At 44.9% G+C, this 27657-nt stretch overlaps 1 protein-coding gene across 1 annotated transcript in view; it reads right to left on the reverse strand.

The window, feature by feature from the left end:
• Window positions 1–616: 616 nt before the first annotated feature.
• The window catches only part of HEPHL1 (hephaestin like 1), a 28315-nt gene continuing 1274 nt past the window's right edge, over window positions 617–27657 (reverse strand). Inside the window, exons 2-21 of the mRNA XM_072343932.1 lie at window positions 19878–20122; window positions 18992–19204; window positions 17092–17271; window positions 15848–16102; window positions 14873–15041; window positions 14057–14196; window positions 13748–13879; window positions 11111–11322; window positions 10536–10686; window positions 9194–9406; window positions 7901–8114; window positions 6747–6886; window positions 5787–5927; window positions 3925–4031; window positions 3269–3491; window positions 2450–2589; window positions 1889–2048; window positions 1452–1463; window positions 836–919; window positions 617–756 (exon numbers count right to left, since the gene is read on the reverse strand). Coding sequence (XP_072200033.1) covers window positions 617–756; window positions 836–919; window positions 1452–1463; window positions 1889–2048; window positions 2450–2589; window positions 3269–3491; window positions 3925–4031; window positions 5787–5927; window positions 6747–6886; window positions 7901–8114; window positions 9194–9406; window positions 10536–10686; window positions 11111–11322; window positions 13748–13879; window positions 14057–14196; window positions 14873–15041; window positions 15848–16102; window positions 17092–17271; window positions 18992–19204; window positions 19878–20122 — 3271 coding nt within the window. The remainder of the gene's footprint in view (window positions 757–835; window positions 920–1451; window positions 1464–1888; window positions 2049–2449; window positions 2590–3268; window positions 3492–3924; window positions 4032–5786; window positions 5928–6746; window positions 6887–7900; window positions 8115–9193; window positions 9407–10535; window positions 10687–11110; window positions 11323–13747; window positions 13880–14056; window positions 14197–14872; window positions 15042–15847; window positions 16103–17091; window positions 17272–18991; window positions 19205–19877; window positions 20123–27657) is intronic.

Consider the following 27657-nt stretch of genomic DNA (forward strand, 5'->3'; position numbering starts at 1 on the left):
CTTCATTGAGGCTGCTCAGGGCTAGATTTTTAAAGGGATTAACAAATCTGGTGCAGACGCTGAGCTTCATCAGGTGCTGAAGTATATTGGTAGCTACTTAAATGCCTTTAAAAATCTGTCCCCAGTGCACAGCTTCCTCATTTAACAGGGTGAAGAGAACAAAAAAAAAGGGAAAATGGGTTAAATGCTGGTGAATTCATCGATGCAGACCCTGGTGTAAGGCTGGCTTCTCTCTGGGAAACCTCAAGGACTTCCAGACTTACACCTGTGCCTTCAGGAGCTGGATGCTAAAGCAGTGTGCACCCCGTGATGCTGCACAGAGCACATGGGTGCAATCCTGCCAGCTCCATGAGGACGTTGGCCAAGAGGTATGGTGCCTCGGGCCCAGCTGAGTGATGGTGGGATGGGAATGGCAATGGGTGATACGTGGCTCCCGGAGCACTTTCCTGCAGCTCTCAGGAGTGCTGGCAATGGGATGGGAATGCTGAAGTGTGTGTTGCTCTAGTTGTAGCAGCAGCATTTTGTGAAACCTGGCACAGCTGAAAGTGGGGATTTACAGGGAATCTGCTAGAAGTGCACTTTTGTCATGGAGAGCCTGATATTGGATCCTGCTTCCTTAGTGGGTGATGAGGGAGAGGAAGGCCAATATGGTCAACAGCAGAATGAGTCCAATGGAAACGAAGGCTGCAAGCATCAGGGTGGCTTCTCCAGGATTCAGTATTTTGCCAAAGACGTTGTACCCTTGGCTGTCAGGATCTGTGCAAAGAGAAACGCTTCATGAGGAATCCGTGCATAGACATGGAAAGATTGAAATGATGTTGTAACAAATCCATACCCTTTGCAGTGGTCCTGTTTTGTACGATAGTTGTACCATAAGCTGTGGTGGTCGTCAGTCCTCCTTCTGAAGAGGCTTCCAGCTCTGTGCAGAGAGAGAAAAAAAATGCAGTGAGGTTGAAAGCCTTGAAAAACAGTGAGAAAGTAGCACTGGTTTTTCTGAGTTCCTTCTACCTTTGTAGAAATCCTGATTATATCAGCAGTTACAAACATATTGATCCAGGCAGCTCCATGGGCTACGTCCGTTTTGTCTACAAGGATCTGTTGCTTCACTTCTGTGTTTGCTTATTAATTTGAAATTTCAAAGCCAGAAGGGATAAAATGCACAAAATTCCCCCTGTCCAAGGAAGGAGGATTTGGGCTACGTTTGTTTTTACATTTCTCATTCTGCCCTGCTAGGGTTACAGGTACAAGGTGTGCCTGTTGGGACTGTGCAGCCCCTACAGAGCAACACGGGAAGCATCGACTGCGCTGCCTGAGGCAGGAGATGCTGGACCTGGGTGTTTTGTGGTATGTGGTGACATGAAGGTGCTCACAAAGCACTTCTGACTTCACTTGCAAGTGGTGGAAGGGATCAGCGGCTCTTAGAAAGTTTTCCAGCTTAGCTGAAGGAACACCTCTTTCTTGGGCTGCATGAACAGCCAAGAAAATGGAGCATCTTACAGCTGATCTCTGACTGTGCAGGAAGGAGTGAGAGCAGGAAGGAACCAGCCCTGTGCCTCTTACAGCAAGACTAAACGACAGCTTTGCAGTTGCCTTCTGCACCACCTGTGGATGACTCATCTGCAGGCTGCCAGTGCTTCTGGGGAGGCTCTGGTGAAGCACCAACTGCTTTCACATTGCAGAGCGCAGCAAAGATAGCTGTTCCTTGCCACATCACTCAGGCACCCCCAGATGATGCTAATTGCCCAGGGCAGCATGCAGTGATTTCCAGGTGCTTCCCACCAGAGTGCAAAGTGCAGTGCTGACAACTGAGTTGCCTTACTTCCCTGCCTTTCTCCCATGTCACTGTGAGACCACCTCAGAGCCTTAGGATGTATCTCTGCCACTGCACCTGATTTATTGATGGTGTAGGTCGTTTCCATGCCAGCGTGTATGTGGTCAGCTACGTGGCAGTGCAGAAGCCACGTTCCAGGGTTTTCCGCTACGAGTTCAACAGTTTGGAAAGTCCCAGGGAAAAGGTCATATACATCTCCTCTGTGGTCTTTATCTGTCTGTGGCAAGGCAAAATCAGCATTGTAAGAGTCCTGCCTTATCCTGCCGTATCCTAATCCCCCCCCAGGTACTGAAATATTCCAGTTAGACTTTTCATTCCTTGAGGCAGACAAAATGCTTCTCTGTTAGACATACATGGGGTGCCTCACAGAGAGAAGCTGAGGCTCCCAGGGAACCCACATTTTATCAATTAATTAATTAGCAAAAGGAGTCTCCTCCTAAGCACTTCAGGTACTGGTTGAGCTCATTCTGTATCTCCTTTACAGGCATATCTCCCACTGATCTCAGTATCAGCAGGGCTACATGCTCACATTGCAAAAACAGCCCAGAACTCAGGCATTTTATTTCAGATTATTTCCCATCACACTGACAACGTTTTACTCTGATTCATTTTACCAACCTTGAAGATGAAGGTCTGTGCATGGAAATGGACTGTATGTACATCTACTTCATTACCCATTCCTATCAAATACCAGTTTGTCTTATCACCTTCGTTCATGGTTAGACCCAGGAGGCTGTTATAAATCTTCCCATTGATGGCTGGAAGAATGACAAAATAGGTCTGATTAATAACTGGCTATGAAATGGGTGATGATAACCATCAGACACCATCTGTACCATTCCAAGGGGAATGGGTGCCCAGCACATGTGACAGGTTAAGGACTCTCTGTAGAGACTGCATGGAGTCAGTCACAATTTTGTTTCACCTAAGTGCATGGCAGCAACCATTCAGTTGTCTCAAAAAGCACCAGGTAGGGTTTTCACCTCTTGAGATCGATCTCCTGCACAAACAGGGGTTTTGCTAAGAAGCTTCATGGAAAAATAAGGAACAGTTATTGCCTAAAATGGGTAGAATCTGTAAAATAAATCTTGCTTTGCTAGGGCTGTTCCTGCCCCCATCTGTTCTGTTCTTCCTGGCTCCTGGATAGATTGCTTCTACAGACACAGATTTAAAATGTCATCCTTGCATTCCTACAAGTCAACAAGGAGGGCAGCTCCCAAATGACAAGGGGATTTTGGCAGGGCAGCCTCTCCCCACGAGGATAATACTGAACTAGCTTGTCTTGGCTGGGCCTCCTGAAATCTTTTTGTTTCCAGCGCTGCAGTTTATGAAGGTGTCACGTGGTTGGATAGTTGCAAGCTAAGTCAGTGTCTTCCTAAAAGGGCTGGGAAAAGAAAACCTCTATCCTCCCAGCTGCTGCCACCAAGTCCTACATACCATGTTTGCTGTTGCCTTCTACAAAGTCCTTAGTGGAATTAAAATCATCAGGACTCTTGTGAAGGTATGTTTCAATGTTCTCTTTCAAATACCAGGATTTGTTTTCATCGAACACCATAAACAGAAGAGTAAATTCACGATCAATGTCTTTTCTCAGGCCATTTTCATCTAGAATTCCTTTTCTGCAAACTACAAGAGGGCCAATCAGACCGCTATACGTGTCCTGAAAGGAAATAAACGTGTGTTACAGCAATTCTAGTTCATCCAGTTATGAAATAAATACAAAATAGGCAACACATTCAATAAAGGTTAAATATCTGAGGGAAAAAAAATAAAAAATAAAAATAAAAATCATGACTACATCTGCTTCAGCATGTCGTTCTCATTACATTTTAGTCCCAAGATCCCAAGTGCCTTCAACCCAAATCCCTTCAACTGTTCTTTAAGGAGGGAATCCCATTACCGTAGGGTATCCCTGAGGATTTCAGTGGATTAAAATAACCAAGGCACGTGCAACTGTTAGCAAAGATGACGAGGCATCCCGCTCTGTAAACCTTCCCTCCAACTTGTGCTCCTTGTGGAAACTCCTTGCAAGACAGGACGCTCTATCTAAAACAATGTAATCTTTAATTAACCATCATAACCTTCTTGGTTACCTTGACGAAATTTGCTGTTGAATAGTAAACCCAAGTGATACAGTTGGGATCTGTTTTCCCAGGGCCAGATCGCTCTGGGACATTCCATCTGTAGGTATTTATTTCCCCTGAAACAGAAAGAACAGCTGCATGTTAGAAGCTTTGTATAGTGTGTAACTGACAGCCGTTACCCTCCCCATCAAAAAATGATCTGCATCAAAGCTTCCTGAGTAAGCGTGCAGGAATGGCATGTGCTCATGTTTCTGCATTCCAGGAGGTCAGTGAGGTTCCAGTGGTGTAAAAGAAGGCAGATATCACCTCCAAAAGGAGATCTACAAATGGTGCTGGGAGCAGCAACATCCCACAGAGAGAATCTGTTCAGAGATTCAATTTCTCAGCCATCACCCTGGGCAAACTGGTAGATAAATGGTTTTGGAGGCCAATGTTTTAGGTCAATTGAAATTGTAGGGAGCCAGGCTCCAGAAAATATTTCCTTGAATATTTTCATTGTGGTTGAAAGGGGCACGACAACATGGCCGTTGCCACCAGGACTTTGGAGGAGGTGCTTCAGCACTATATTGGCTGTTGCCTGGGAGAGGAGAGCTGATTAAATATCAGAACTGCTGCTGGATGGGAATGCCAGGAAGGGCCCATCCCTGTTCCTACTAAGCCACTGTTCCTCTGCAGTTGCTGAAGAGCCCCCATTCCTTCCCCAAACCCATCACCTCTCTCACGTCCTTCCTGGTGGTAAGGTTGCGGGCATTGGAGCAAAAAAGAGTTTTCAAGCTTAAATGGTCACAAACTGACTAAACTAGCTTTCTGTTGCTGAGCCATTGCGCTGTTTTGATGGTTCAGGGACACGGCTTTGTGGAGGGTTGTTAGTTAGGGTAGTATGGTCAGGTTGTGGTTGGACTTGATGATCTTTAATGTCTTTTCCAACCTGAGCAATTTTATGATTCTATGATTATGATTCATGCAATAGTGGCTGCTACTGTATGCCAATAATTAAATAATGACTCAAATATCACTATATAGGATGGGTCTCACAATGTAAATTAAGCAATATCATTTATTGTTACAGAACAACAACCTTCTGTGCATTACAGCATGGGCTTATTGACCTAGCATAGATCAAAAATGCTCTCAAGGTACCGCTACACTAACAGGACAGAAAACTAACAAGAAACTCATCAGACTCAGAGCCATTCAGCCATTCTTGCCATGGGGAACTACACCACTTCTAGCAGTCCGAGTGATGACTTGTTTGGCTTAAATAGGCTTTGATGGGCTCTGGGTTGCTTAGGGCGAGCAGCCAGCCAGGACCTGAGGAAAAGCCTGCTCTGAAGTCTGGCTGACGATACTCCTTTCGCAGACACCTTCCTTAAGCCATCCCATGCCTGCTCCCATGTGGATACGAGAGATATTACAGCAGTGTGCCCAGCACAAAGCCTCCACTCAACAAAACCAGCGAGCAGGGAGGCAGAGCTGAATACTGCCGACTGCAACTCTACCTACCCCTGAGTTTCTCCATTTTTGAAACACTTTTAGCGCATCGCCCCGGGGCTAAACACTGTTTTAGGCTTCCCTGGCCACGACTATGGGCTTTCTTCTGTATTTTGGAAGTTGCCAAGGGATACTACATTCCTGTTTCTACCCCAATAGGAACAAAGGCTCATCCTGTGCCTGGACATGCTCACTTGCTCAAGAACCTACACGCACAGTAGCAGAGAGAATTGCATCTGAAAGAACACTAGGTGTATAATGTTTGGAAGGACACCTAAGTGTGAATAAGCTTGAAGGAGGGAATATCATTCATATGTTAACATATTTTTTTTTATATGTGGTCTTTGTAGCTGAAAGAAAAGCAGTAAGCACAGCCTTACCTGGAAGGGTGATTGGTGCCTCAGTTTGTTCCTCACAACCCACTTCTTCTACCCCGTGAGCACTTACTGAATAAGGCCTGCTGGCTTTGTTCTTAAACACAATCAGCACGGAGTCACCCACCTCAGCATGAAGCAACGGCCCTAAATGGAAACAGAAGAAGCCAGTGATTAATGCTGCTTTTCTGAACTGTAACCATCTTCCAATAGCTCAGCCTTGGAAAGGAGCCTTGATCTTTCTTGAAGCCTTCAGGCTCTTCTGTTCTTCCAGTGTAGCCATCAAAATCAATCTGTTATCTCTGCCACTGAAAAACTCCGTATATAGACATAGTTTCATTTTTCCTTCTAGACAATAAGGGAGATCATTCACTCTGGAAACAGGTCTCTGAGCAGTTTGTTTTTCAGGAAAACTTTTGTGGATAGTTGTCTGCAGCTTTTGGTAGGTGTTATCTAATATCCAACTATCTCTTCGAATAAAAGGAGATGTCAAATATATACCTCTATAGAAGTAGTATTTGTATGGAGTTGAGTATTTTATGATGGGTTCTTGCCCACTTCTCATCCCATAGATAATATGAGCTGGTGGTTATTTTATGACGTGTATGAGATTTTATCTTGCCCAGTTCCTGATACAAAGCCATCCCCTTGTTGAATACTACAATGCTTCCCCCACATTACGTGCTCTGATGTTAAGGTGTATCCTCTAAGTTCCATTTTTGCACCTTCCCTGTTAGGATTCTTTCAGAAACTCCTTATTTCATATCTGAGAATAAATCACCCAGCTTGGAAAGCATTCTTGCTCCCAGCACCTATGCAAATTGGATGGAAAATCACCAATAGGCTGAAATAGGCATCAGTGTTACCTCTTTTCCACGTTAACAAAGCTGGAAAAACTCTGTGTTCTTGGTAAGCCACCCTCCCACTTATCACCTGGCCAGTCTGTGAGCCATGAAAGCTACTTGCCCAGGATTTCTAAGTGTTCCTCCTCTTCCGTCCTCTCTTTGCGCTGCGTAAAGTTGCCATTTGTATACTCCCTGTAAACCACTTTCTTGTATTTTGTACCAATTAGATCATCCCCTTGGCTGAGAAAAACGTGCCCGTAGCTGCAAAATAAAAAGGGAAAAATTAAAAGCACAGTGCTTACCTGTCTAAAGGCTTGTTATGGTTGTGTTATACATAATAGGTGTGACAGGAATGTATGGCTTGGTCCAACGTGATGATTTATGCAAAGCCCTGTGTGCTGTAGGAGCTTTTAAACAGCAAGTAATAACAATGATAATCCTCCCTGAATGCACGCTGTCTTCAAAGCCAAAGACATACTGCACTCACTACAAACATCTGGGAACACAAATCCTCCAGCACAGCCAACAGAACAGCTTCAAGTTATGAGTGGGTTTGGTTAATCACCCCAGTGCATCTCTACCCCAACAGGAGACACTGTCTTTCCCTGCAGACCTGAATCATGGCATGGCTTAGGTTGGAAGGGACCCCAGGGGTCACCCAGTTTCAATCCCCTGCCATAGGCAGAGTTGCCAGATGCTAAATCAGCACCGGATCAGATTGCCCAGGGCCCCACGCAGCCTGGCTGTAAGCACCTCCAAGGCTGTGGCATCCACCACTGTGAACCTGTTCAGTACCTCACCACTCTCAGCAAAAACATCTGCCATCACCAGAGGTAAGAGAAGGCCGCTTTACCCCGGAGAGATCTCCTCTTCCCTCCTGCACCTACTGGAGGATGCTCTTTGTACCCCCAGCACCTACTGGTTAAACTGGTCCTAGCACTGCCTGGCCGCCAGGGGGCACTGGCGAGCTGTCCCCGCTCATGGCTGTTCCCTCCCGAGCTCCCCCTGGCGGCCGAGCTGTATGGCCGGCAACCAGCGCCCTGCGTACGAGCTGAAGATGCCCCAGCAGCGTGCAGTGAAATACTGAGCACACCACAGCACCCTTTTGGCAGCAGCGCATTTAATATGCTCTTCATCACTCGTGCCTGTTACCGCACAAAGATTGTGCGATGTAAGCCTTAGAAGCCTTCTGCACGGAGCAGAATGGACAGTCCCTTACCTCGGCTGGCTTGCAGGGCTGTGCCCCACACCCATCAAATCTTTCGCTCTGTGTACCTTTCCTCATTGCTGCTGATGTTGTAAATCTTCGGCGCTGAGCTCTTATTTGAGGCATAGTCCCACTCCACTTCCTCGGCAGCGATGTAGTAGAGCCTGACGGCGCTGCGCCGCTGCTGGGCTCGGATGGAATTGCGGCAGCTGCTGACCTCGTAGAGGTGCTTCATCCCTCCGACAAAGTGATCAAAAGTCCTGCAAACCACTTTGAATGTGCCTGGGGAGGAAAGCGTTTGAGATGGAGGTGACTGTGAAAGCAAGCAGCCTGGCCAATTGAATCCCTTGCCTTGTTCATCTCTAGTCCTGCAAAAAAAATGAACCCTGATCTGTGATGCTGTATAGAAAGCCAGGTGAGGGGCTGTTTATATCACCTAGAGCTCACTGGCTTTGGAGAACTGAGGTGTCTGAAGGGGAAGCTAGTTGGTAATGTGGGTAAGCACCACTCACCTCCTTTAGTCACCACATGGACTGTGGCAATGAGATGTCAGAGAGTGAGCATACAGGAGTCCTACGTGTACCTCATGGACCCCAGCTAAGGCACGGAGAAGCAGAGAGTGTGTTTCAGTTGTCCACGCTCAGCTCCGTGGACAAAGATTAGAGGCATAACTCTGTCTAGTTTGGATCACAGTCCACTCATTCTGCTTCTAGGGGAGGGATGGGGGGAAGGGGGTTAGCTGTCCAAAAACAATAGTCAACAGACTCTGTTGTACAGTGTAGTTCCTAGAGTGCAGTTTCACGATGGACAGTGGAATGTATAGAATACATACAAGGAAAGAACCTGTTGCCTTGCAGAGCTCTACTCTTTGATGTACATATATATTTCATTTACAGCACCTTGCCAGAAAAGCAGTCCTGTCTGAATTCTCAGCTGCACCAAGTCCCCAAAGTCCAGATAGAATCACAGAATGGCGGAGCTGGGAAGGGACCTCTGGGTCCATCTGCTCCAACTCCCGCTCCAGCAGGGACACCCAGAGCAGGGTGCCCAGGGCCATGACCAGGTGGCTTTGAAAGGTCTCTGAGGAGGAGATCCCACAGCCTCTGGGCAACCTGTGCCACTGCTTCATCATCCACGCAGCACGGAATCACTTTCTGGTGTTCAGTGAGAACCAACAGTTTTCCAGTTTATGCCCATTGCTTCTTGTCCTGGCACTGGGCACCACCGACAAGAGCCTGGCTCCATCTTCATTGCCTATCCCCACACTTTCTCTCTCCCTCACACTTCCCATCTCTCTGTTTGTTATTTACGCTGCCTGATTTCTTCGGGTGCCAGAACACCAAGATAACACAAGAACATACCCACACGGTCTGGCTGCATCAGTGCTGTTCCCGATAAATGAGGAAACAAGGCCAGGCCATCCCTCCTCGTCCCTCTTAGGTCGATGTTGTTCCCTTGAAACTGAACTCCGTGCATGTCGTAGTGACTTCCCAATCCGATGAGGTGCCAGGAGACATTGTCATCCTTGCACATGGCCAAGCCTGGCAGGTTACCATACAAGTACCCATTGACAGCTGGAGGAGAAGAAAAGAGCCTGGTTAGTGGCTCAGCACAGAGCCTCCCATCACCTCTGTGGCAAGAAGCTTGCAACTGAGCAAGTCATAACGTTAATTAAAGGGGAATTCTGTGAAGCAAAGGTAGCAATGGATGACACCACATTAATGCTTAAATGCTGTTCTTACAAGCTCTTAGCTCCTGCATTTCTCTTAACCTATAAAGTCTCCTAATAATCCTTGGCAGGGATTTAGAGATTCTCCTTCAAACTTTCCAGTGTGCTCCACAGTTGCTGGTTAAATATATAAATTAGATGCCTCCTTTTCAGTCTGGAGAAAGTATAACCAGATAATCAAGGACGTGGAGTGGGACATAAAAGAACTCAGTTCTGATGCAGCCTTCCCATGTGATACCGACTTCTGATTTCCACCTTTACTCCCTTACTTACTCTTAAAAGAGAATGTATCTCTTTTAAATTTCATCGTGAGACACCGCATCGTAACAGACAAATAAAACAGAAGGGTCCGGAAAGTCTAAAGGTGGGTTTATAGTATATGTGTTCAAAGAGGGACAATCACTGCAAGGTGATAGTTGGAGGCATTGTACCTGCAGTGCCTGCACATGCTTCACTCAGTAGTTACTGTTCACCATCGGTACATATTCTCAGTGCTCCCAGCAAAACCAAATCACAGGTTATGTGAGTTGTTTGTCATGTCAGGAATAATGTTGAGGATATCCGTGCCAAAGGCAGACATTCACATGCAGAAGTGATGTTTTAAACCATCATTCCCTTAGTCTTTATCTCCTTTGCTGGAGTGGGGCTGACAGTGCAGAGAGGATGAGCCTTCATTGCTGGAGTCAGTGCCAAGGCCTGTAGCTACACTGGAATCACCAGCTTTTTCTGCAGCTGATGTGTGACTCTGGCATTATACCTTCTCACAAGGCCCAAAGCTACACTTTCTCTTGCTGCAGCTGATAGGTGGTTGCAGTCCTTGTGACAGGGATTCAGCATCCAAAGGACATCAGGAACTGGACAAATACTGACTGATAACTTTCCACCTCGCCCTCCAAGGTACTGCAGTCAGCTATGAATGCAGTTAAATTTTACCAAAGATAACTGAAGATATCATTAACAGATATGTTTCCTACCGTGCATTTTGTTGGATTCCTTGAAATCTGCATCATTTTCATCTACTTTTGAAGGGTCTCCAGTAAAAGCTTCGATATTCTTGTTCAGATACCAGCTGTCATTTTCATCGAAGATTGAAAAGAGGAGGTAGAATTCTCTGTCTATTCCTTTCTGTAGCCAAGAAGAAAGCCAACCCACTAAAGTTAATCTGCAGAGAATTACCCAAGTGGAAAATTATCTTTTTTTGATGAGAAAACAATTTTTTATACAGAAAGCTGCTTTCTTACTATATGTCCTTATAGAGGATTCGGATTGGCACTCTTCCATGAGCCAGAAGAAAAAAGAAAGTGATATTTACTGAGGATGGAAAGATGCAGACATTGCTAATGAATGCATGGAAAAGATGGAAAACCAAGGGACAAGTCTGAGTGCTGGGGAATGTCAGTTTCACCTTCCTACCCACACCATAGGTCAGGTTTTACCCTGAGGTAAAGCTCTTTAAGCTCTTAAATATGTGCTGGGAACAGTGCAAATCCATTCTCCCCACAGCCCTTCACCCTGCTGTTTTGGAGAAGCCGTTCTCCACTTTGAGCACCTGTGTCCCATCCTCATTCAGTGCGTTCTTCCGACAGACCAGCAAAGGCCCCACCAGGCCAGAGTTGGTGTCCTTGACAGCGTCAGTGGCTGAGTAGTACAGGTAGGTGAGGCATGGTGGGTCACTCTCACTCGGACCTCCGTTTTCAGGCACTCTCCATTTGTATGTGAAGGTTTCACCTGGCTTAACATGGGCTCCTGGCTTCATATATCCTGTAGAGAGTAAGTAGAGAAAGTCAAAAGTTATGGGACTGTTATAGCCTCCAGACTGACTGGGATTCAGGCATAGCCACTGGTTTCTGCAGACAGGTTCAAGCATCATCCTATAGATTGGTGACTTCTACCATAGGGATGCCTCCCAGAGCCCTGTGCCATGGGGACACATGGAGCCGTTCCTCGCAGAACAAGTTTGACACAGACACTGACATAATGCTATCTGAATTATCTGGATTTGGTCAGACTAAACATGCAGAGCTCATCTTTGCTTTTAATTGGCTTCCTCTAATGTCTGTAGCTTACCTGTCCTATCATGAGATTCATCTGAAGTGCAACCGCAGACTCTGAATTCTCATTAAGCACCAACAAAGCAATTACATCAGCAAGTGGAGCCTACGCTGTGACTGCTTAGGAATTCAAAACAAATCTGATCCTGGTAATTGTTTCTTTTTGGTTTTGCAGCAATGCACAGGAAGCTCTGTTAGAGTCTCTAAAGAGAGGTTGGTGTTACTTTTTCCAGAGGTTAATTTTGGTGATTGCCTGCTGTCTTGCATAGGGTGGATCACAGAATCACAGAATGGCCTGGGTTGGAAGGGACCTCAAGGATCATGAAGCTCCAACCCCCTACCACAGGCAGGGCCACCAACCTCCGCATTTAATATTAGACCAGGCTGCCCATGGCACCATCCAGCCTGGCCTTGAACACCACCAGGGATGGGGCATCCACAGCCTGTCTGGGAAGCTGTTCCAGCGCCTCACCACTCTCATAGTAAAGAATTTCCCCTTGATATCCAACGCAAATCTTCCCTCCTTCAACTTTAAACCATTTCCCCTTGTCCTGTCGTTATCTACCCTTTCAAAGAGTTGACTCCCTCTTTATAGGATCCCTTTAGGTACTGAAAGACTGCAATGAGGTGACCCCGCAGCCTGGATGTAGCATCACTCATGCAGTGTAGCCACTGTAAGAAAGTTCTGGCATCCACACAGAGAGCACTGTTATGAAGAAATAAATCTGGCATCAGATCTTCCTCTCAAAAGACCCAGAGGTGAGCCATTCACACTACCGCTTAATTGTCAGAGTTGGTTTCATTCTGCTCCACACCAAAGGGTGCATTGCCAGTGGATGTTGCTACCGTGGGGTTTAAAGAGAAGCACAACAGGACTGCATGTAGAGAGAAGAAGCTGCCTTTCCATTAGGGAACTATATCTGGTGTGGGTGGCATTAGAATTCAGTGACTTTAAGGCTGAAATCAACCTAGATATTTTAGGATACAGCAGAGCCTGCTAGAAAATTGTCTGAGTTGCGCGGTCAGCAACTAGAAACAAAAGAATCAGATTCATGCCTTTTGTGTTTATTTTACTGTGTGATTTTATGACCTTGCCTGTTGACTCAGTTCTCTTAGCACAGTTCTCAAAAGAAGGATTATGCCCTGGGAGTTTCTTTTTGATGCGTTGTGGTGAAAGCAAAACAATTTAGACAACAAGTGAATTGAGTTTCTCTTCAATGCTGCAAATGCAGCAAACACATTTTCACTACATTATCTTTATAGGTGCTATGGTTGGGATTCAACCCATCTAATGTGAGCTCTCTAAATCTTGGATATGTGTTCTGGCCCTAATCTAGTCTCCTTCTGTAGTCAGCAGAGACAGAGACACCTCCAGGGGTGACCTACTGTCCCATAAAGTAAGTGTTCGAAGTGAATGGGACTTTGCACCTTCTGAAGGGGATGTTTTCTTGCCTCTGACTGAAGGAGTTCCCTACCAATTAGACATGACACCACGCATTTAATGGTTAAATTTTGATGATAACGACCCTATCATCTTTGCACAATAAGAGAGGAAGCCCTTGGTAAATGTTCTGCTCCAGTAACCGAGTATTTATGAGGACCAATAAGAATCATTACTGCTTCACATTCTGAGTCAATCAGATCAAAGATGCCTGGATGCTGACTATCCTGGCAATGAAGGAAGTAAAACCTGGGTTAGAAGATCAGATGTGAAGCAGCCCAGACCTTGTGGATAGCTATATCCAAAAACTCAGCAAGAACATCATGACATCATCATTCCAGATCCTATGCAACGCTATTTTGGAGCATGTCCAGAGCAGAACCTCTAAGAGGGGATGTATGATGTTAGATCAGAAACAATGTGAATTGGATTGCACTTTTGGCTTGTACCCAGCATTAACAGATGGACCTCAGCTAGTTTCAGCCACTGTGCTGGGCACATGTCCAAGGAAAAAAACAAGCACAGAGGCAGATCAGGGGGTTCCTTGTGGCATTCAGGGAAGACATAAACTAACAAAATCATCTCTTCTGTGCCATTCTATCCACAAAAAGGGCAAAGCTACAGAGCAACAGGAGAAGATCTGTAGACTCATGTATTCTGAATGTGACAGTGCTGCATTGCAATAAAAACTTACCATCTAAGTAGGGTGCACCTTCTGACAGTTTGCTGAAGCTTACACCATGGGCCATAATGCTATAGCTCCTTCTGGCCTTATTGGCAAAAGTAACTAGCACTGTCTCTCCCACTTCAGCTTTTATAACGGGGCCTTAAAGAGAGAGAGTAAGGGAAGGTATTAGAAGAACTGCCATCAGATGTATTTCCATCTAAACAAGACAAGGCTGGCTTGCAGCTGAATCCACAAATTTCCCCTTTGGATCCAAGGGGAATCCACTTCTGCTTTCAAATCCAATGGAAGGGCAGGATGGGAAAATATTCACTGTACCAAGTATTCCCAGGTGTTTCATGTTCTCTGGCTGAATCTTCCTTTTACTGAACGTTGCGTCGGTATATTCCACATAGCGAACCTTCCAGTACAGCCCTCCTATTCTGTCAATCCCTTGTGTAAAATATATTGCGGATTCACTGTGGAATTAACAGATTGAACTGGTTAAATAACTGGAGATTCAGGCAGAAACCTTAATTCAGGATAAAGATATCACCCCAGCCATGGGGAAAAATGATCTCCCAAGTTACTAGTTTACATACACTTTTTCCAGCTCTCCAAAGGAGATATTACTGACCCAAATTACAGATATATATTAGTTAACAAATGGGCATTGACCATGAGTTAGACTTTAGAGTGTTAAACTTAGGACAAGTGCTATGTCAACTAACCTCTAACTACCTTAGGGCAAGACCTGTGCCATTGCTTGTTCTCAGTGGGTTTCTAATCTTTGGTTTTCCTGGGCTTCAATACAATTCATCAGCAATCCTGAGGGAGTAATCTGCCATTATGGCATTCTGAGATACACTCATTTCAAATGTGAAAGCTGCCCGAGGAATCTCAACATAAGGGCTTGCTTACATCACCAGGGCTCACTTTCTCCACAGACGTAATTGTGGAGAGATAAGTGCTTCCAGAAGGCAACTACTAAGCATCGCAGTTACAGATCCAATTTCTCAACAAGGATGTTTAAATCTTCCCTGCCCTAGCCAATTAAAATTAATAAGGGTGCAGGACCTAGCCCTGGTGAATCACTGTGGGATCTTATCCAACCCTTGAAATAAAAGCACGGCAGGAGAGGATGAGAAAGCTTACCTGCCAGTGGCGTTTAAGCCCTGCCCAGTGAATTTATCATAACCGTCAGGTCCATAATTCCAGAGCACTTCTTCAGCAGCAATATAGTATCTCCGTTTGCGGCTGAGTGGTGAAGGTTGGGACAGGTTTTTTTGGCAGATCTGTACATCATACAGTGCCTCCATGCCACCTGGGAGGAGAAAGAAGCTGGAGACAGTCCTTGGCCAGCTGCACAGTCAGTAATCTCATGGACACAAGTGCACATTCAGAACCCTCCAGGAAGGAGCTACACGGGTTGGAAAAAGTGACTAGGATCATTGGTGTACATTTCTATTTCTAGCCACTTCTTCCTTCTACAATGGTCTAGATGCTAGCATGCTTCTCTTGCAAGCAGTGCATCATCCCACTGGTGAAATCCATGACACGCTTTTGTGGGTTTATTTACTCAGTTCCCCAGTCTGGGTAAGGATGCAAAGCAATTTTGTGGACTGCAGTGCCTGCTGAAATGAACACTTCTTCTGGACTTCCAGTGAAACAGAAAAGCTGGTTCATTATCATTATGGCACTGAAGATGTTCGTTATTGGCCAAAATCTCTTTGCATAATAAAAATCCCTATGAATGCAATGTGCGAGTTCTTAAAAGTAAAAATGATCACAACTCGTGACTGTCTCTGATATCATAATTACACATTGCTTGCTGATGACAACCCACTTTATGCTTTCAGGCTTTTGCAGCATACAAATATAACATCATCATCATTAAATTCCTTCATGTAGAAGTTTCTTACCAGTTCTATATTTACAACTTCTGCTCAACATACATAACCTGGGGACTGAACTCATGCTATATGTGTGGTGAAGTACTTCTGCAAGTGTCAGTTAGTCAGAAGTGTTGAATCTCACTTCAACTGGAAACATCTCTGCTTTCTTTATCTAGCACAATGGAGGCTGGGATGCCTGTATCTGAATGGAGCAGGGAGATTCGTAACACCATACCTCGTAAATGCTCATTAACTTGGCACGTTATCAACCACCTCCCCGGGCTCCCAGGAGTCATCTCTGCTGTGATGAATGTTGCTGCAAACAGACCGACGACATCCGCCCTCTGGTCTCTGTTAGTGAACGTGTGGCCATAGAAATACGCAGCATGGATATCTATTTCGCTGCCCATGCCAAACAAGTGCCAGGACATGGGAGTGTCAGCACACATCTCCAAGCCAGGAAGATTTCCATAAATATAACCATTAATAGCTAAAAACAAAAGTAGAAGATGTTATGAGAGAGAAAAGAGAAGTGCCAAATGCATCTGACTTCATTTCTGAAGACAATTCTTTCCTGACCCAGAAAAGAAACTACAAATGCCCACGCTTATTTCCTAGCTGAATAAAATATTCACAGGCTCCCAGATGAAGGGTACATATTTGAACGGCCAGTTTACAGCTCAGGATGATTAATATACCCCAATTCTCTGGTTGGGTCTATGAAAAACTTCCTGGGTCAGTATCAAGACATTACAAAGGCTCAGTCAGCAGCAAGAAGGCCTGATAACAAGGTTAATTTGTTCTGCAGGCACTTAAGATGTCTGGAATCTATTCTCTTTCCTTCTGAGTCACAAGTGTACTATTGTATATGTGGCTCAGGCATCATAAATTAACACATCATCTTATCAGTCAAATCAGTTTAGTCAGTGCTGTCTTCTTTAGCTTCCGCACCTGACAATATATCGGGACATTAGAAGAATGAGATTCATGTTTTGCAAAATAATTTAGCTCTGATGTTCCACGGAATGACCAATTCCGCTTCTATGCCCAGACCTCCAAATAGCATGAAGTACTGAACTCCGAAGGGCAGGAATAGCAGCACCAGCCAGCCCACCAATCTCAAGGCCTTTTAAGAGCCAAAATTGTTGGACTCTTCCAATATTCACAACTCACAGTGCTCTTTAGCTTTCTTTTCTCCTTTCACAGCTCATTAAGTGGTCACCAAAAATTTTACACCTGTTGCCCCAGATAACACGCTAAACGAGTGGCAGAGCTGGACATGAAAGCCAAATCTTGCTGCAAACCAGCATGTTGTGTTGTGCTTAGGGAAAGCTTTTTATCAACACAGCACTTCAACATCTCAATCCATTTCATACTGATACAGATAAGGGAGAGGCATCACAAGAGACAGAAAGTTCTAGTGATATGAGGAGCCTGATTACTGCTGTAAGTTACCATTTGCTCAAGAGTCCTGCTCACCATGCATTCGGTTGCTGGTCTGGAAACCTTCATCCTCTTTGTTAACTGTAGCTGGTTCTAAGCAGAAGGTATTTATATTCTCATCGAGGTACCAGCTGACATTTTCATCTATAATGCTAAACATCAGGGCAAAAGCATTAGCAGCACCAGTCCTTTCTATTGAGGTCTCATCTGCGGTTCCTAAATCGCAAACGAAAAGGAAAGTGCTAAAAAAAGCTTTGGAGGGGATTGAATTTTAAAATGACAGTATTGTTGGAACATTCAAGGAAATACAGCACTCTGCCCAGTCTATTGCAGGTTGAATCTTACCTGACTTTACCCCTCCGAGACACCTTAGATCCACCTCTCAAACCTTTGAGCAGATGTGTGCATCCAGTAGGCAGCTTATCTCATCTAAGTCATATCGAGCTGCTATCTAATGAGCTTGACACAAGCACAAGTAGCTGCCAAGAGCTGTGGTCCCCATTTCCCTATCTTTGTCCCACTGCTTCCAACCCTGCCCCTTAGTATCAGCACCTGTGTGCCAATGCAGTAAGCCAGATCAGAAGCCTAACCTAGCTAGTCAGAAATTAAGGAGAGGCAAATGATGGCCTGCATTCCTGTTGCACTGAAGCAGCTTGTGAGGTATACCCCCAGAACAGCTGAGTACGTTTGGCTCGCTCTCCATGGACTAGCAAGGAAACCTAGATAGTTAAGCAGAACTAGATATTTACATTTTTATAGGTTTAAGATGGGATGAATACAATCTATTCAGGCTAAGCTGAGTATCACTGAGGGGACTGTTTGGGGAGCAATCTGAGACTACAGGAGTGGCAACACAGTAGTTTATTGTTAACCACTGGCAGATTTATATTTCATCTACCTGTCCTGCCTGTCTCTCAATCCCTAAAAACTATTTGCTTCCCCAGTGTTGCCTGGGATGGGACCCCAGAGCCTCCCAATCCACCCATCACCATCACAGGGAGGAGGACTGAGGCAATGGCATTATGTAGATATCCACCTTGACAAAGTCAAGACGGAGCATGCAGATAAGCCAGGCTTTCAGGCTGGGATTGTTTTGAGCATGTTGTCTCCTAGCTTCATGTATTATCCTATGGTCTTCAGATCAATTTCACCTATTCAGGAAGTGCTGTATATTCATCAGGATAAAAAAATGTTTGAGACATTTTATTGTCAGTTATTGGGAAATCAGGCCTGTCCTCTCCACGTTTAAGTCTTTTTCTGGACATATAACCATTGTTTCAGGTATACGTTCTGTACTTTGTAAAATCAGACCTGGTTTTGTACTACAGGAGACACTGGGAAGGTGGGAGATTTACACATGTCCCAAGTGGAGAAGGGACAATTGCTCAGCTGACAGATAGAGTTAGCACATGGCTACTGCAAGAAAGTACAAGGGACAGGCTGTCACCTTAGCTGTTCAGGGCACATTCCCATGTGGATGTGATATAAAACCAATATGCCAAACTGCATAAGAAAAAGAAAAATATGACAAGGAACACTGGGGTTTCAATTATGTAAATACTAATATTGAAGTCACCCACCCAGCTCTAATTTCACTTCCTGGGCCAGGAGTCTTTTGATTATCCTGAAATGATCCCAATTAGGGCACATTTATTTTTGGCATCAGCCATAACCAGATGGCCGCAGAGTATGCTGTAGTCCCTCCACCAGCTGAGGGAAGTCTCTTGTAAAACTAAAGGGGAGCAGAAGGGGATTGTCCCAGAGCCATACCTACCCTGGGATGCTCCTGGAATGGCCCAGCTATTCCTTGCCCCTTTTTATGGGCTATGTAGGGATAGATTCTAGACCATCATGTTTATACCTGTAAGCAAAAATGACTGTTAAGATGCCAAGCTGGGCAGAGGGGCTTGCTTTATCAGTGCTTCTAGCTCAGTACCTTTTTTACAAACCAGCAGTGGCCCAATTAAACCAGATGCAATATCTCTTGGGGTGTCAATGTGAGAATGGTAAATCCAAGTCAAGCAGTTTGAGTCTGCCAAAGTTGGGGAATAACTTTTCCTTACTGGCCATGTGTAGGTGTAATTTCCACCAGGAACAACAAAGTCATCCTCTTTGCTTTTACCACCAGTTCCATCAGGGTAAAGTGCTCCTAATAAATTTAAAAAGAAAGAAAGAAAGAAAGCTCTTAGCCTCACCATTGACACTGTATATCTTCTCACAGAATACTGATGAGAGCAATACATATAGGCAAATCATGCAATTGTTAAGGTTGGAAAGTCTGCTAAGTGCAGCCACCGACCCATGCGTGGGACAGCTCTAGAATGTGTCACTCAGTGATCTTTTCTCTTGGAAACCTCCAGGGATGGTGACTCCACCATCTCTCTGGGCAGCTACACATGAGTAAGTTTTGGATTCTGAAAATGAAATCGTGCATGTTACAAACCTACAAAGAGTAAAAACATCTACTTACAAGAACTCTATCAATTGAAACAGGCTAAAAGTAGAAAGAAGGAGGGAAAACACTTCAGTGACTAATAATCTAGGAAAATAATTCAGGAAAAAAAAAAAAAGACCCACCTAACCTGTTTCAGTGCTGGATTTATCCTGGGCATCAAAGGCTTGTGGCCAAAAGTTTTAAGAAATTAGGATGATCCTGGTTTTAGTCATCAGTTGCAATTACCAAGGAGTTTATGAGAGGACGACCCAAAGTCCTCTGATGTCAGTAGCCAGAACAATAAGTGCCTGGACAAACTTCTAGCCCTGACATTCACTGTTCCAGGGTAAATGGAGAAGAATGGAGACAGGCGCAAACCAGCTTTTACCTTCAGAGTCCTTGTCGTAGAAGACCCCATGTGGATGCACTGAGTATGGACGGGAAGCAAAGTTTTTTAAATGGATGATGAAGACATCCTCTTCTTCTGCCTTTAGGACTGGCCCAAGGAATCCCAGCCAGGCTGCCTTGGGGATTTCCTGGGTATATGTGTCATCTGTGTATTGCCTAAAAATAGCCTTTTTGTACACCCGCCCTATCCGGTTGGCTCCTCTTGTTGCGTACACACTTGCAAACCTAATGTTGAGAAGGGAAAATAATTCAGAGACAAAAACTCATTGGAGAGTTGATCAACTAATGCTTATAGTGCAGGTGAATGGTTCCCTGAGGCATATCACACAGTTGGTAGACTGACGTGTGAGGAGTCAACCTGGACAACACTATCGGTGCCCATTCCCCTTTCTGTTCAGTAACAGCCATCTACAGATCTGGTCTTTGGTGCAGGTGCTACAACTCCTTACTTGAGAACCAGGCCCTGGGCCTTTCTGTGCAGTTTTAGCTCCTTCTTCCTCTTTTGAGAGGGTGAAAACTCACAACTAAATGCTTGACAATTCAGAAGGAGAAAACCAAATTCTTTAAAGGTTCCTCTAAAGCCAATAGGAGTGATTGTAAATGATTAGTTTGACAACCCAGAAGAATAGCACATTTTTGCATGAAATTAATAATTTCTCTGTTCCAGAACCTACATTTTATAGCAACTTCAAGTGATGGGCAGCACATCTCATGGTTGGCTGTTGAATTCTTACTCCCTTTAATTCCTGCAATACATTTGCAATCTAAAATCATCCAGCTCCACACTCCCACTGGTTCCCATCGTTCCCTTTCTCACATCAAAGAGACCACACACCATCAGGAATTTCTTTTCTATGCAGGCACTTGCACAAGTTTTAATTAATCGATTAAACTGCCTCCTACCTTTCCTCTGGACAAAACAAATACACTGACATTCTTTATGCCACAAGTCTTCTCTGACCCTCTTTTCTGAAAGCTTTCAAACGTTTCTTTTTCTTTTTTGAAGTCAGAAACAAGAAGTTCACATGACATACAAATAATATTCCAGCTAAAGGAGGACACACACCCAGTCAATATGCAAATAGAAATTGGTTTTGCTTGCTAAACTGGCAAACAATTTTAGGCTATCTGTTATGACATTAATTCTTTACTTCTCTCTAGAATGCATCTAACAAGTGCAAGACAGACTCTCCATGTCTAGATATCTTACACAGTGTCTGGAGAACACCTCTTTGCCACACAATCGTGGTTATTACACCTCTGTGGCCACTATCTGAAACAAATCCACAAAGTGATTCCCATGTAAAGGTCTCCAAAAGAGTGCTTTTTCATTTGTTTTTAACATAGACTCATCAAGAGCTATTTTGGTATGAATGAAAGCACAGCCACAGCACTGCCGTGTCAGAAGCAGCTGCTTAGGGCAGAGGGGAAGAGACAGAATCTTCTCAGTCTGACCTATCACTAAATAAGTTATGCCAGATATAAGTATAGTTAAGGAATGAGTTGCCAATAAGACCAGAATTTTAGCAAATCAGCAGCTCTGCAGTAACTATCTGCGTGCACAGCAAGACCGGGTATGTAACCCTGTACTCACTGAGGAGAAGATACCTTCCACTGCCTGGAGGAAGAGCTGCTACCTCAGAATAGCAGGTGGTGGTGGTAGTAGTAGTACAACATAAACGCGCATGCTTTCTTACCTCATGGCAATGTATTCCTGTGGCTAGGCCATAATTTGAATCATAAATTGCCCTTATGGCCCTGGCACTCCAGCCAGGCAGCATTGCGTGCATAACTACAGACCCCTGGGATACACTGCCTGCTCTACAGAAAAACGTACAGAAACTGTACGCTGTTGAACAGGCATGGTCATGTTTGACACGAGCCTCATTCCTGAAGATCCCAAAATCCATTTAGGGATTTAAGTTCCAAGGAAATCACCCTGGTAAAAACCTGTGGGTTCAGGCGCCAGAAAATTCCTTGGTGCCTAAAGCTGTGCTACAGGACTTCTCAGCTAGTATTTCTACTTGTCAGGTCTGTGCCACTTAAAGGTATCTAGGAGACAGGAAACAAAAGTCCTTTTAATGCCAGGTTTCTGAAAGGACGTCCATTCAAATCCTCCATCTTTTCAGAGCTGCCAAGCCCACTGTCCATATAACAGGTACCAGCCAGTCACAAAGCAGGTGATGCTCTTCTGTGCTGAACATCATGGGATAAAGCAGTCACGGAGCCAGAAAGGGATCACAGCGCAGATGAAGCAACCTCCTGGCTCTGTTTAACAGTGGGTTTCAGTTAAACATTTTCCCAGAGTAAACATCAAATCAGCTCTAGGAGACAAATTCCCACACCCCAGTAATCCCTTAGCTGTTGGTTCCAGACTCAGGCTCATCCATAGCTGTTGCCGTGTAGGGAGGCACATAGCACACATAGCTCCCTTCATTCCAGACCAATGTTTTCCAAAGGGCAGAAGAGTTTACTGCTCAAAATGCCCTGATGATGCCCTGGATGTCTCTTTCAGTGCAGAAACTTCGGCCTCACTCCTTCTACTGTCTAGGAAGGGCTAGAGTCCGCTTCTTTTGCTTATAGAGACATGTATTTTCAACACGTCCTTCTTGTCACCTTCAGCAACGTGAGAGCAGAGCACAATGGCTGCTGTGAGTTCCACTCTAAGAGTCTGAGCTTCCCCATTTCCTCCCTGAGGACTTCTGCAGAGCCCATCTCATCCTTTCAAGCAGATGGTAGCTCTGTGTCTCTTTACATTTGTTGCTGTGCTGAACACTGTAGTGCTTAAAGTGCTTTTCAGAAAGACTGACTACACTGGAACTAATTCTATCAGCCATAAGAAGCTAACAGAACAGATGCATAGGTGTGAGCGACTTCCCCTTTTCATCCCTATTTGTCTGGACCAATTGGTCACCATCATGTGAGCAATTTTGTGGGGCTGATCCCTCCACACAGTGCCATAGAGCAGCCAGAGGATGGGTCAGAGGATGCTGGCACAGGCTTGTTCCCATGTCTTCTGCTGCTCTCTCTGTAGAACACAGAGTATCACCCCGTCCCTCTTCTTTCTTTCATCTCAGTGTTTCACAGTGTCTCTGCTGTTGTTTTTAGCACACCGCAGTTCCTTCCCATTTTCAGAGTCTGCGAGATTTTCACTGCTATGGCATTTCATCTTGTGTCTTTGACAGCAGCATTCTCAAAGTTCATTCCCATCTCTTGATGGAGTATGCTTCCTGGGGAAACGTGTCCCATTTTCAGCCACCTAGTTAAACATCCCCTTTAGCTGTATCTCCTGTTTCATTCTTTCCCACTCACTGTCTTTCCAACACGTAACCGAGGCAGCAGCTTCTCCAAATGCTGTAGCAGATAAGCAAATCCAAATTTCTAAAGTCTGCCTTTGCTTTTTTCTTCAAGTGATTACAATACGCCTATTCTACTTGGTACCCCATGTCAAACGTCCCCTATCTCTCATCTGTCCTGTGCTTCAAACAGGAAACCACCCTGTTTCTCCTGATCACTAGAAATCATTTCATCTTCCTCATGGCTTCACGATATCACTGCCTGAACCTCTTCCATCTCTCTGATTCTGTGTGGACATGATAGCTACTCGTCTAAATCTTGACTGGTTTCCACCAATTCAGTTGTCATGATGACCAGCCGGTCCCATTCCTTTCAGAGAGTAAACCTCCATCCCCTGGAGCCATACCCATGCAAACGTCCTAAATTCCCTTGAAAATTCTTGTCTCTGGAATTAGGCCTGTCTTAAGTTACATACAGAAGCGAGCAGGCTTGTAAAAAACTTGTTCATATAAGGAAAACTTTGCATGTCCTTCTCTTGTTTCTGCATCCAAATTCATTCTGCCAGTTGACCATTCCCAGCCATTCTTAAGCCCCAAGAAAAGAGGGCAGTGCACATGAGTGGGACAGGGAGTCATTAATAGGCAATGAACTCTTATTCCTTTAAATTAGTATTAATATAATTATAGTAAGCCATTCCTCTGTAGTGATGAGTATTGCATCTCTTCTAAACAAGTGTTGTGTAGACTCAACTTCAATGAATCCAAGGTGAGACATACAGATAATATGCCATCTCAGGGGAATCACAGAATCACAGAACTGTAGGGGCTGGAAGGGACCTCTAGAGATCATCGAGTCCAACCCCCCTGCCAAAGCAGGTTCCCTACACCAGATCACACAGATAGGCATCCAGATGGGACTTGAATATCTCCAGAGAAGGAAACTCCACAGCCCTCCTGGGCAGCCTGTTCCAGTGCTCCGTCACCCTCACCGTAAAGAAGCTCTTGTGCACATTCGTGTGGAACTTCCTATGCTCCAGTTTCTATCCATTTCCCCTTGTCCTGTCTCCACACACTGCTGAAAAGAGTCTGGCCTCGCCACTTTGCCCCCACACCTCAGATATTTATAGACCTGGATCAGGTCCCCCCTCAGTCTTCTTTTCTCAAGGCTAAACAGACCCAGTTCACTTATCCTTTCTTCACAGGGGAGATGCTTCAGGCCCGTCACCATCTTTGTGGCCTTCCGCTGGACTCTTTCTGAGAAATCCCTGTCTTTTTTGTACTGGGGAGCCCAGAATTGCACACAGTAAACCAGAACTGGACACAATATGGATGGAGTAGGCTAGGAAAGCAGAGCGCCCATGGTTCCAGGCTGCCCCTGTCACTTTAACCTCTGGATCGTGCCTTCTGTTCAGCACAACCCTCTGCCAGGCCACAGTTCCCGTGCTAAGGCAGGTACAAGGTCTGTACCAGGGAGATGGCTGGTCAAGGGGTTCAGTGGTACCTACTCCCATTTATTGATGGTGCCCTGATCACACAGCATCAAAAAGCAGAGTGAGTCGTGTGTCCTCAAACAACAGGGATATATATTGTGCTCAAGGGACATCTGAGGTCTTTTCTGACCCACAGTTGCAGCTGGAGAGGTCAATAACGCCCACAAAACCTTCAGTGAAGCTCTGAAGTGTCTCTGGTTAAGTACAGCTATAATGGTTCCTCTCTTAGGATGATCTCTTTCTTCCACTGAACTCAGTGATGAAACTCCCCCTGGACTTCACCTTTAATGTCCTTTAGATGTTGACTCTTCCCACAGAGATCTTTTCTGCTGATGCAATTGGGTCATTTGGCCACATAATGACTCAGCCATGAGTTTAGCACCTGTGACGGCAGTTTTACTGTCATCCTCTGGGTGGGATCTCCTCACAGGCAAGTTGCACAAACTGTGTTTGACGTTGTGGTAACATAAAATACCCGTTAGTGCTGGTGGGTGCAAGACTTAGCCCAGATAAATGTGGGCTTGGTGGCCTAAGAAGAAGGGATGAGTGGTTACATCAGGCACAACTTAATGACCTCTACCACCAGCAGAACAAGATTTAAGTGCCTATCGTATAAACCAGCACCAAATTAATTTAAGAGAGGTTATCAACCAAACTTTGATCCTGTGGGCTGAGCCATAATAGGGAGGGAAAGACTAATGCAAGTCAAACCACAACATCCAGGTGCATTTTTCTGCTGAAAGGCCATGGTCTTTATGGCTATTAGAGCAGGCAATGTCTGAACTTGCCCTCCCACTGCAGTGATATCCATATCTGAACTCACAACATCTCACAGGGATCTGCAGCAGGTCAGGCAAAACTGACAGCATCTTGCATCCTGCACCTTCTGTCCTCTGTGGTTTAACGATGTCAGCTCTTTCATCAGTTGTATCAGGTGGGACAGGATGCTGAACACCTCAGCTCACCCAAATCCAGTGGCTGTCATTTGGATCCAGCTGTAGTTTCCAAAGTCCTGGGTGCTTCAGCAAATGCCACTTTGATGTTAGAAGGAAGAACTGAGAGTGCAATGCTTTAGTCTCATTCATAGCAGCCCAAATTATGACAACTGATGGAACAGCTTAAGGCTTCAAGTGGGCTAAGCAGGTGGCAGAGGCAGCAGCCTCATTATTCTCTTTACACAAGAAGCACTGTTGCACAGCAAGATACACGAGCTATGCAAGCAGCAGGCTGGCCCTTGAGTACTACAGCAACACAGATCATCATGAAAATTAACATCCAAGCAGAAAAGTGACGTTAACACAGGGCTGTGCTTGGGTTAATCAGCTCTGAGGAGAGGCAGCCTTTTCCTCTCACACCCAGGGAGGTGCTGATGCAGCTCCACAGCTGCTGGCTCACTCAGCACCAGCAGGAACCCAGCTGCACAGCCCTTTGCTAGATCCCACTCCCCTATTTTCTAGCCCCATGCCTCAGCCCCAAGAGCCTCCTTTCTGTAAAGCAGCCTCATCGCTGCAAAGAGCTGAGGGAGAACTCACCTTTGGCATGGCAGCGCTGCAAATCATCTTTATAATCTCACTATCTGATCCAGGTAATGTAACACTTTCCATTACATGGTTACTAACTCAGCACTTATTTTAAGTTGCAAAGAATAAGTGGTTTTGATTATATCTCCATTGGCTAGCTGGAATCAAAGGGAACATCCCTTTTTGTATCTGCACCAGCACTTTTAGAGATAATCAGTTTGTCTGCAAGGCCTTCATCTGCACTGCCCTATCAATAAAACTGGGATTGTGCCCCATCAGATGGGTGCTGCAAGGATGCATCACGGGGTGAGAAGTGCTGGGCTCAGCGAGCCTGAGTGCTGCTGTATGCAGAACACGGCTGGCTCAAAATGCACCCCTGCCCCAACCCAGAAGCTGATCCTCAAACTTCATTAATGCAGCTGTACTTTTCTTACTACCCATAGGAACCAGTCAGTTGGCTGAAGGGTAAGCCATTAGTATGCACCTTGAAATGTACATGAAAGGCTGCCCTAAAGAGATGAACAGTCAAAAAAGCTGTTATTCGTCCACTTCTTTCACGTGTCTATGCCAACAGACCATTGATCTAGAATACAGCAGCCTTGTTCTGGCCTAATTTAATACAGTTCGGAAAGAAATTAAAATAGTTAAAAGGAATCCTTTCCTGCAGCATAAGGCTTCATGGAGGGACTGCACCACAAACAACCCCCAAGCTTGGGATGTAGAGTCCACCTTAAAATCCAGATTACATTTCCTCTGTAGGTAAACCCTTTGGAATTTGCATTCTCTAATTATTACATTACAACACTGACTGAAGATGCAAGCTATCATTTCTCCCTGTTGTGCCATGAAAAAGGCATCACATTAATGTCTCCGTCTTTAAAGTAAACATGCCAATTGGTGTCCAGGGATCTCAAAGCACAGACAGACTTAAGAGTATGTTTTACAGGCTAGTCTTTCTGCAGCAAGATGGAGAACCTACAGATTGCTGCCCTTCACTTAAAGCTACTTCCTTTCCAGTGGGAGATCTTCCAACTTAGGGAGGGGAGAAAGTTTTCCTGTGACAAAAAGGGTAGGACAGGAGAAATTCCAGTGTTTAACACAACTGAAGAACAACTTTTCCAGCAAAAAAAAACATTTTAATAGGCTGGGAAAAAAGTATCACCTTGAATTCAATCTAAAAGGGTAACACATATTGACTTGGATGCTAACTGGGACCTCCAGTTGTTAATAGCATAAGCATAAGGTTTTGCTGAAAAATAAAACTCCTTCTTGCCTCCTTACAGTGGAAAAAGCATTTACTTTCTAAAATCTAGATACTAGTGATTCTGAATTTGCCAGCCACTAGAGAAAAGTCCTGCTTTGCTTGGGACTGTCAGAAAGGACATCCACATCTAACTCATGGGACAAAATAGAGCGCTTTCAATGCGCCTACAGACCTGGTATAGACACTGCAA

Source organism: Excalfactoria chinensis, chromosome 1 (assembly GCF_039878825.1).
Source record: "Excalfactoria chinensis isolate bCotChi1 chromosome 1, bCotChi1.hap2, whole genome shotgun sequence".
Taxonomy (NCBI): Eukaryota; Metazoa; Chordata; class Aves; order Galliformes; family Phasianidae; genus Excalfactoria; species Excalfactoria chinensis.